General features: G+C 42.4%; 1 protein-coding gene across 1 annotated transcript in view; it reads right to left on the bottom strand.

Moving 5' to 3' along the window:
• Positions 1 to 515: 515 nt before the first annotated feature.
• The window catches only part of pemt (phosphatidylethanolamine N-methyltransferase), a 79904-nt gene continuing 69484 nt past the window's right edge, over positions 516 to 10935 (bottom strand). Inside the window, exons 6-7 of the mRNA XM_085415746.1 lie at positions 6510 to 6584; positions 516 to 2326 (exon numbers count right to left, since the gene is read on the bottom strand). Coding sequence (XP_085271872.1) covers positions 2272 to 2326; positions 6510 to 6584 — 130 coding nt within the window. The 3' untranslated portion in view covers positions 516 to 2271. The remainder of the gene's footprint in view (positions 2327 to 6509; positions 6585 to 10935) is intronic.

Below are 10935 nucleotides of genomic sequence, written 5' to 3'. Positions count from 1 at the left end.
AACCTGACATATAGACACAGACATACAGGCACACACAGACACAAACATCCATTCCCACCCTCATGCTCTCATATGCACTTACTCCACACTCAACCAACGTGGAGACAGACATAAAGAGACGTTGTACACACGATCACACTCCCCAAGCGTACTCTACAAACCGGGACTAGGTGCCCCCGCCCCTGGAGGGGGGAACTGCACCCAGACCCAGGTGGTGTTTCCCTTTTCCCTGCGGTGGGGGGAGGCAGACCGCCCCGACTCCGCAGCAGCAGGAAGGCTCCACACTCCAGACCGCAGTCGGACGGCCAACTCCTCCTCCTAGTCCTAGCCCCCCCGCTCCAGCAGGTCGCAGAGAACGGGGGTGAGAGAAGACTCCGAACCTCCCTCCACCCGCTCATTGTAATGTTGATGCATGTGTGTTCTAAGGTGCATTTAAAACCCAGGAGGGCTTGGAGCTACCAGACTTGGAGTAGTCTGTATTTCTTGAAACACAAGGAGACCAATGCTTTGCACCCTGACTCATTCCTTTATTACATAAATCACTTCATTAGCATAAAGTAGCAGGCAGTGTGCATTGTTCACTTTGGAATGATTTGCATAGTTGCACTGTTAAGCCAGCAGTGAAACAGCTTCTCTGAAATTTGAAATGATTAACATAATAGAGTAAATACAGTACCATGCATCTTAACACTGAAACCGTCACAGTGTGTGAAGCCACAGCAAATGCATATACATGTATATTTTTACTATAAAGTACGGATCAGTGGCCTTAAAATTTCTGTTTTACTTTAACAGACATTGAAAATGTTCGTCTCAGTAGCGGTTTCAGAAATATTTTTTTTAAAAACAAGGTAGTTATCATGTTGGCTTTTGAGTGAACTCGGATTAAACTGGGACCTTGTTACACTGTGGTTTCAGTCTTGGCTAACACTTTAAAAATAAGCAATTTACATCATGTAATATCTAGAACAGTAAACTTCCTACAGGTAAAATTCAGTCATTCAGCCAGGAAAGCGCACAGACACACCTCTGAAGGACGATACACTTGGAGAGTTATAAAACAACAGGGGTCACTGGGACTTTTAATAATAATATACAGTTGGAGATCTTAAACACAGATATAATTAAAAAGGTTATTCATGAATTTCTCCAGTCACTTCAAATGCATTTGAATTATACATTCTGACTCACCTGCATAATTCACTAGCACATCTCAACTGAGCAAAGCCCTCTGATATCCCTGCAGGACTGCCCCCTCTGTTTGCTGTTTTGATAGATGTAGATTATAAAAAAACATTGAATTCTTTGTCAGGCAGTTATGCATGTTGCAAGTTTGCATGTTTGTCCGGCACTATGCATCTGTAACATCTTATCTGTGAAAAGATTTCTGCGCTCCACCTGCCTTGAAGAATATTATGGCCTGTTTTCTGCTGCTGATCTTTAATACACATACAGATAAATATGATACAGCTGAGTGTTAAACATGTTGATAGGTCAAGCAGATTTGCCCTCTGGCAGTGCTGTGCAATACTGCAAGGTTTAGTATTGATCTGATTCCAAGTAAATACAGAGCCAGTATTGCTTATACCGATACCTTTAACTTATAAAGGCAGCTTATGTAGGGTGGAGCAGTGCGTCATGACTTAGGAGATGAATAATCATCATTTTGCAAATTCTGAACACATTTTAATGACCACTAAAGTCACTGTGATTTTTACTTTCCACAGTAACACAACAAAAGACACCTTTCAGATTTTCATGTATTTTCAGACTGAGTTTTTTTGGAGAGCTGGAAGGTAAACGTGTCGTCTCTGAACCACTTCTGTTGTTTAAATGCGCTGTAGGTCCTAAATTAAACAGACATGACAGTCAACACAAAAAGGTTCAGACATGTTTCACAGTGCATGTTTGAGGTATATTTTTAATTTACAAAAAAAATAATTATTTAACACAATTAAGTGGGTTACACACTGAACTGTGGGGATAGAAGCAAATTATTAATCCGATACTAAACCAGCGTTTGAATCGATACTATCGATATTTGGATTCTCGATCTCAAAAGGACTGACATGTGACAGGATCAGAAAAAAGCCTGCATGTAGATTCCCCTTTCACAAAATCACTTTGAACTAACAGAAAAACACACGGATCAGTAGTGGGGATGTTTCCTTCGTATCCATGGAGGAGGTCAAATAATGACCAAGGCTCTCAGTCTGTTCACACCGGAGGGAATCCTCATCTGAACCCGAAATAGGACGTGTCCGGGGGAAATTATTCATGCTTGTGGCGCAGACTCCTCTCTCGATAGATCTGTTCGGTGAATGGTCTGCAAATACAGAAAAACAAACATGTAATGGGACAATAAATGAGCTTGGAAGGCTGTACCACTCTGTGCCAGGAGCGCGCCTGTGTGTTGAACCGTGAGGGAGCTTGAGTATATGAGTGAACGATAGCAAGATGCCCTCGTCTCTCCACGTGCTCCACCACTCTGCTGCAGATGGATGCAGATCAAAACTTTGGAGTCCAAGAGCAAAACAGAGTTTGAAGCTTTTCTGTGGTACTAATGGCTAACACAAGAATCAGAATCAGTGGACACGCTTAAAGAATTTATGTATCGTGAAAATTTTACAACATGATGTAACATATTGGGACACTGCCTCTTGGTCTCAATGTATCGTTGCAATCAAGTTTACTGCCAAAAGGAATCATATCCATCCCATTAATTAGGCACACCTTGCTAGTACTGGGTTAGACCTGTTTTACCTTCATTCTTCATTGTATAGCTCCTACAAGGACTGCACACCAATGATGCAAATCTCCCAATGCACCAACTGTTTATGCAAGGCAGGATGGATCCATGCTTACATATAGTTTACCCTAAACCCTGGCCCTTTGGTGAAGTCATGCAATGCAGACTTACTTTCCTGCTCTGAGCTAACCGGAGTGTCATCCAACATGCTCCTATAGCCCATCTCCTTCATGGTTCAACACGCTGTCCATTCAGAGATGTTCTTCTGTATCTCTTGGTAGTAACAGGTGGTTATTTGAGCATACGCAAAGCAGTCTGGCCATTCTCCTCTGACCTCTGGCATCAACAGGTCAGAGAACTGCTGCTCACTGGATATTTTCTGTGCTCTTCTAGACCATTCTCTGTAAACCCTACTGATGGTTGTGTGGGAAAACCCCAGCAGATCAGTGGTTCGTGCTAATCTACTAGCACCAACAACCATGGCAGAGTCAGCACCATTGAAATCACATTTCATCCCCGTTATGAACCTCGGGACGCATTTGGAACCATGCTGTCATGTGACTGGCTGAGATATTAGTTAATGGTTAGTTAAACTGTGTCTCTAACATGGTGACTACTGAGTATATCATTAAAGCAAGGAAATAAGGAACTGAAGTATGATAAAAGTGAAAAAACTAAATGCACAGCGCAGCTTTTTAGGAGTACTCTACAGAGCTCCTGCAGTACTGGATGTCACAGCATCTTTATTAAACATTTAAATGCTTACACTTCACACTGTTAAGTAATTTTTTGTTATCCTGCTGACTCTCAGAGCACCCAGCCTGTGGATCTACCACCATGGCCAGTCATCAGTTTCTCGCTTTTCAGGAAAGTCATAGTAATCTAATAAACTGTGCGTAAGAATAGATGAAACAGTGCCGTTTCATCCTGGTGTGAGCTTTCATCGCTGCACTATTTGTATCATGAAGATGGCGATTACGAGCTAAAACAAATCCAAGACGCTCTCTGAACTCACTTGACACCAGTTTCTATTCCCTGCATGGCTCCCGCATCAATCCCACCGCCACTTTTACCAATTCCAGTCACCGTGTGAGGTAGAATCCAAGCAGACACCCTACTCTCCACGTATAGTTTAAACAAATGAGATCATCCTGAATCTCTTCCAGCAGCGAAACACAAATATAGCACATGAATCCCAGTGGCAGTGTGTGGTAAAATCTGGCACCTGCCTATCCTTCAATTCACAGGTTCAAGCTAAGTGAGACAACGATGGATCAGTGTTGCCGGATTTAAATCTGTGCGCTCATGCACAGCTTGTGTTTAATGCCTGACACTTTCGGAAAAGCATGCCTCCGACTCAGCCAGGGTTAAAAATCTCTTTTTAGACTTTCATTTTACTCGGGTGGAGATTTATTTGGTCTATTGAGGCTACTCAGAAACACTCAGCTAGACAAGGATAGCAGAATCATTTCTTGCAATCGCTGGGTGAGTCGTGCTGCAGAAGAAATTGTCCATGAGAAGCAGTGAAGGAAAAAAGTTATAAACCAAGCCAAGTTTTGTTGGACTGGTGAGATAGAGCAGGGATGTCAAACTCTTTTCACATCATGGGCCACATACATACATTAAGTGGGCCGGCCAGTGAAAAATCTCCTTTCTGTTTAATGTAAATAAGTTTAACTGCATATTTAATCCCAGGGATATATTAATATTTCAATAATACATTAAAATTATTTATTTATAAAACTATTGATACATTGTAAAAAAACAGACATTTCTATAGTATACTGATAAATAAACAGGAACTCTGTAATTAATACTTCTGTGTGGATTTAACTGTATGGATTGAACAGCTACATGGAATATTCTGATATTCCAGAATTTCTGATGCCAGAAAAAGTAACACTGTTACCATCTACATCCTCAGAACATGATTGCATTTTTTGTAAGTGGAGGCTTTCCAGTTATGTTGCTGTATCCCATACAGAGATGGGCAGTAACGCGTTACTTGTAACGCGTTAGATTACAGTAACGTACTCGTTACTTTTTTCAAGTAACGAGTAAAGTAAGGGATTACTATTGCAAAAACAGTAATTAGATTACCGTTACTTTCCCGTAGGAACGCTGCGTTACTGCGTTACTAAAACCGTGATTTTTTTGCGAGAATGTCTCATGACAGTGACGTAAGCGAGTGCGCCGTTAGTGACAACAGCTGTGTGCAGATCAATAATGGATCACATATCGATTGTGGGAGAGAGTATGAGCGTGCAGCGTTTAAAGCGTGGAAGTACTGACCTTACTTTAAGTTTGATTCCATAAAAAGTGACAAAAACATTAGCGTCCATCGTGCGTGGGAAGAAAACTTCTTTTTACAGCGAAAAAAACCCTAAACTTCCAAGCAAGCACCGAGTGCGCAACGACGTAATGGGAAACTCACAGAGAAACTCGCGGATTCTTGAACTGACCGCGGCACACCTGCACCAGGGTAAACCTCCGCCTGCCCTACTCCTGCTTTACAGGTGAAAATAGAGCAACAGGACCGCTAGTCTTTGCCTTTATTTATTTTCTGCTGTGTTTTACTTGCATCTATTTGAAAGAGTGAGTGTAAACACAAAAAATATTTTATTTTATGTGCTGGAATGTGCAGAAAATAGGTTTAAATGTTAAACTAATTTATTCAAGTCAGAGAATGTTGCATATAATAAAATTTTTGCTTGATGCATAAAGTTAAAAGATTAAAACTGATAAAACAAGTTAAAAAAAGAGACTTTTCCATTTGATTACATTTTGTATGATGGATTATGCAGAAAAAGTAGAATTGGGCTGAAAGATCTATCGCTTTATCACCTCTTCAGGTTGTAAATCGTGTTTTTAAAAAGTAACTAAGTAACTAAGTAATTAATTACTTTTGAAAATAAGTAATCAGTAAAGTAACAGGATTACTTTTTTGGGGAAGTAATCAGTAATTAGTTACTGATTACTTTTTTCAAGTAACTTGACCAACACTGATCCCATATGTTGCTGATTCTTGTTTTTAATCAACAAATGTAATTTTCAGTCTTTTCTAAAAGCTGCTGATGTGACACGTGTCATGAGTAATAACACCAGACCTTCAGGATCCTGTGTTATAATCTGTGTGACTCAGCAGATGCAGGTTGACTGCTGAATAAGTCTGTGCTGAAACAATACTTAAGTTTATTTGCATATTTTTCACATTATCATTCAGCCTTCATTTTTTGACCAGAAAGGTTTTTTGATCCATGTCCTCTCCTCCTTCTGGTTATCTGCATATTAAAGTCTAGGGCCCATGACTCATAAGTCTCTGCTTTTTTCCTCCAGGTGTCTCTAGTTTGGTTTAATGAGCTGGAAACCAATAAAAAAAGGGAGCAGGAAGTTGTTTTCTTCCCTCCTCCACCTTCTAGCCACTACAGCTGCAGTTTTTGTTTTTGTTTTATAACTGATGAATCAAGTCAGTGTATTTGCACATCTTTATTTTCTTATTTCTTTTGTATGGTCAGTAAATTACTGTTACAGGTTTTTTAGATGTTGCTAAATGTTAGGGCTCTTGGATCTCTTTGACTCTTGTTGGTTTTTTTGATTTTATAAGACCGCATTTGTAGCGAGCATTTCTGGGGGCTGTAACCTACAGTTATTATTTAAGGTTATTTTCAGTTGTCACATGTTGCCCTCACTAAACCCATATATAAAGGATTTTAACAACAAATGTGATTTAATGACAAATGAGAGATTTAGAAAGACTTACCCTTCAAAGCTTATTGCCACCTTGTATGCCAAGGCCACTATGGCAGTAAGAACTAGACCGACAGGACTGGCACCACTGCAGACAGAGGGGGAAAATGACTTAGTTAGAAGGGTCTAGTTACATATGCTATATACACTAGACCATTTCTCAGCAAAGTATCCATTACATGTAATGTAATGTCATTCGTTACCCAACCCCCCCCCAAAAAAAAAACATTCATTCTCTTCCACTTATCCTTGTCAGGGTCGTGATGGGGGTCTGAAGCCTATCCAAGTTGTCTTAGTAGGTACAACCTGGACAGGTTGCCAGTCTATCATAGGACCAACATACAGAGACAGACAACCAGAATCAGAATCAGAAAGGGGTTTATTGCCAAATGTTGAGCAGGTTTACAACATTAGGAAATTGCTGCGGTGCTTCAGTGCAAACATAGTGTCATAAATAGCACTTAAATAGACATGAAAAAAATAAAAGTAGGGATAAGAATTAAAAGTGCTACGTAGAAAGATATGTGCATGAGCTATACATGAGATATATACATGAGAATAAGAATTAAGAGTGCTACGTAGAAAGATATATACATGAGTGCAGGTGGTGATCAGTGCCAATCATGGAATGATGCAGTGAACACAGCGTAGGGTCATGTGTTAGTAGCGGGAACAGTCATATGGTTATTGTTCATGTGTCCAACAGCAGAGGGGAAGAAACTGTTCTTATGGCGAGAGGTTCTGGTGCGAATGGACCGGAGCCTCCTGCCTGAGGGGAGCAGGTCAAACAGACTGTGTCCAGGGTGAGAAGGGTCAGCTGAGATCCGAGCTGCACGCCGCAATGTCCTGGAGGTGTACAGGTCCTGCAGAGATGGGAGTCTGCAGCCAATCACCTTCTCAGCAGAGCGCACAACACGCTGCAGTCTCTGTTTGTCCCTGATAGTGGCTCCAGCGTACCACACGGTGATGGAGGAGGTGAGGATGGACTCGATGATTGCAGTGTAGAACTGCATCATCGTCCGTGTTGGCAGGTTGAATTTCTTCAGCTGCCTCAGGAAGTACATCCTCTGCTGGGCTTTCTTGATGACGGAGGTGATGGTGGGCTCCCACTTCAGGTCCTGGGTGATGGTGGTACCCAGGAGGCGGAATGAGTCCACAGAGGTGATGGGGGTGTCAGTCAGGATGATGGGGGGGAGTGGGGCTGTGTGCTTCCTGAAGTCCACAATAATCTCCACTGTCTTCTGGGCATTCAGCACCAGGTTGTTGTGGCTGCACCAGGACACCAGACGTTCAACCTCCCTCCTGTAGGCAGACTCATCCCCGTCCGAGATGAGTCCAATAACGGTGGTGTCATCTGCAAACTTGATTAGCTTGACAGACTGGTGGGTGGAGGTGCAGCAGTTGGTGTACAGGGAGAAGAGCAGAGGAGAAAGAACACAGCCCTGAGGGGAGCCGGTGCTGATGGTCCGGGAGTCCGAGACATTCTTTCCCAGCCTCACATGCTGCTTCCTATCCGTCAGGAAGTCAGTGATCCACCGGCAGATGGGGTCAGGCACATTCATCTGGGAAAGCTTGTCTCGGAGATGGTCTGGAAGGATGGTGTTGAAGGCAGAGCTGAAGTCCACAAACAGGATCCTGGCGTAGGTTCCTGGGGAGTCCAGATGCTGCAGGATGAAGTGTAGGGCCATGTTGATGGCATCGTCTACAGACCATGGACCATGGACCATTTTGAGTTACCAATTAACCTATCCCCACTACCTGCATGTCTTTGGACTGTGGGAGGAAGCAGGAGTACCCGGAGAGAACCCATGCAAACACGGGGAGAACATGCAAACTCCATGCATGGCCCTGGCCTGATGGTGGAAGTGGAAACTCAGGACCTTCTTGCTGTGAGGCAACAGTTCTAACCACTATGCTATCCTTATGCTTTAAAAAAAGAAAGAAAGAAAGAGCCACACAGGTCGAGGCACTGGTTGGGGACTATCTGGAAACCACTGATTGCCAGAGAAACATGTATTCCACAACTGGATGGTAAGTGGTAGGTTGCTGGCAGTCACTGTGAACTCAGTTACTAAAGGCCCATGGATTAATCTATGCAAATTACAGTGACAGCAGCAATATGCTAGCTACCCAAGCAATTACAAAGAGGTTTTTGGTGTCACATAAACACTAACGTTCAACAAACTCCAGCAACCACTTGCAAACTAGTTGGGGAATACTGGTCACCAGGTAAATACTAGGTTAGCAGACTGCTCTCTAGGCATATATGACTGATTTCACCAAATAAAAATTTCCCACAAAAAAGATGTACAGGGTGGGCCATTTATATGGATACAACGTAATAAAATGGGAATGGTTGGTGATATTAAAGTCCTGTTTGTGGCACATTAGTATATGTGAGGGGGCAAACTCCTCAAGATGGGTGGTGACCATGGTGGCCATTTAGCAGTCGGCCATCTTGGATACAACTTTTGTTTTTTCAATAGGAAGAGGGCCATGTGACACATCAAACTTATTGGTAATGTCACAAGAAAAACAATGGTGTGCTTGGTTTCAACATAACTTTATTCTTTCATGAGTTATTTACAAGTTTCTGACCACTTATTAAATGTGTTCAGTGTGCTGCCCATTGTGTTGGATTGTCAATGCAACCCTCTTCTCCCACTCTTCACACACTGATAGCAACACCGCAGGAGAAATGCCAGCACAGGCATCCAGTATCCGTAGTTTCAGGTGCTGCACATCTCATATCTTCACACCATAGACAATTGCCTTCAGATGACCCCAAAGATAAAAGTCTAAGGGGGTCAGATCGGGAGACTTTGGGGGCCATTCAACTGGCCCACGACGACCAATCCACTTTCCAGGAAACTGTTCATCTTGGAATGCTCGGTCCTGGCACCCATAATGTGGTGGTGCACCATCTTGCTGGAAAAACTCAGGGAACGTGCCAGCTTCAGTGCATAAAGAGGGAAACACATCATCATGTAGCAATTTCAAATATCCAGTGGCCTTGAGGTTTCCATTGATGAAGAATGGACCCACTATCGTTGTACCCCATATACCACACCAAACCATCACTTTTGTTGTGCCAACAGTCTTGGAGGGATCCATCCAATGTGGGTTAGTGTCAGACCAATAGCAGTGGTTTTGTTTGTTAACTTCACCATTCACATAAAAGTTTGCCTCATCACTGAACAAAATCTTCTGCGTGAACTGAGGGTCCTGTTCCAATTTTTGTTTTGCCCATTCTGCAAATTCTGTGCGCCGATCTGGGTCATCCTCGTTGAGATGCTGCAGTAGCTGGAGTTTGTAAGGGTGCCATTTGTGAGTAGCTAATATCCGCCGAAGGGATGTTCGACTAAGTCCACTCTCCAGTGACATGCGGCGAGTGCTACGCTGTGGGCTCTTGCTGAATGAAGCTAGGACAGCCACTGATGTTTCTTCATTAGTGACAGTTTTCTTGCGTCCACATTTTGGCAAATCCAACACTGAACCAGTTTCACGAAACTTGGCAAGCAGTTTGCTAACTGTAGCATGGGAGATGGGTGGTCTCGTAGGGTGTCTTGCATTGACTCCACATTACACTGTGGAGCTGGAAAAACGCCAACCATCGTATCCTATTTATACAGGTGGAAAACAAGAGTGGAGGAATTAAAATATAGACAACTTAAATTAATGAGTGACATGTATTTTACTTTTTATTGTAGCACTCTACTTTCTATTAGTCTTTTTTACGCTAATAACTCAGAAAGCACCTGTATGTGTCTCAGGAGCTACACCTTACTCACAAGCCATCTGTGGGTGGGCATCAGAAACAGCAATCTTACACTCACTCGACACACTGACCTACATATATCTGATCAGGAAGTGGCACAGTGACACACATTCATTGTATGTTAAAGTGTGCTTTTGCACAGTAGCACATGCAGTCTTGCATAAGAGGAGGAAAAGCAGCGGGCATATTTAAGCAAAAACCTGAGTGCTGATGTAAAACACCTCTCATGAGGCACAGCAATCTGAATAAGAAAAAGCTAGTGACAAGCTAGAGCGCTGCCATTATATTCACTGTTAGTGTGTGTTGCAGAGCATTTTTGTTCTTTGAATTTGACACTTCACACAATTGATTTACATTTTTGCCACACCGTCTATTGAAGCTTACCATTCAAAGACTTGTTTGCCATTAGGATAAAGAAAAAAGGTTAATCAGAATCAATCAGAGCAGGACACGGGGGGAGCTGAACTTGACTTGCTGAACAGGCTTATGAAACTATCCACCCTGACCTAGATAAATGGGCAGTAATAAATTCAGTGCTTTTCCAGACTTATTCAAATGCAAGACCATGACAAAGGACACTGCACTGGCTCTGTAGCTCTATCTAAAAAACTCAAAATGAAAGAAGAGGAAATTTGTCCTTCAGCTTCAATATGCCACATTT

The sequence above is a fragment of the Rhamphochromis longiceps genome, linkage group LG8, assembly GCF_057381845.1.
Source record: "Rhamphochromis longiceps isolate RC_006_pf linkage group LG8, R_longiceps_female_GT1.1, whole genome shotgun sequence".
NCBI lineage: Eukaryota > Metazoa > Chordata > Actinopteri > Cichliformes > Cichlidae > Rhamphochromis > Rhamphochromis longiceps.
Note: the sequence above shows the minus strand (reverse complement) of the source record. Positions and strands in the feature narration are given on the sequence as shown.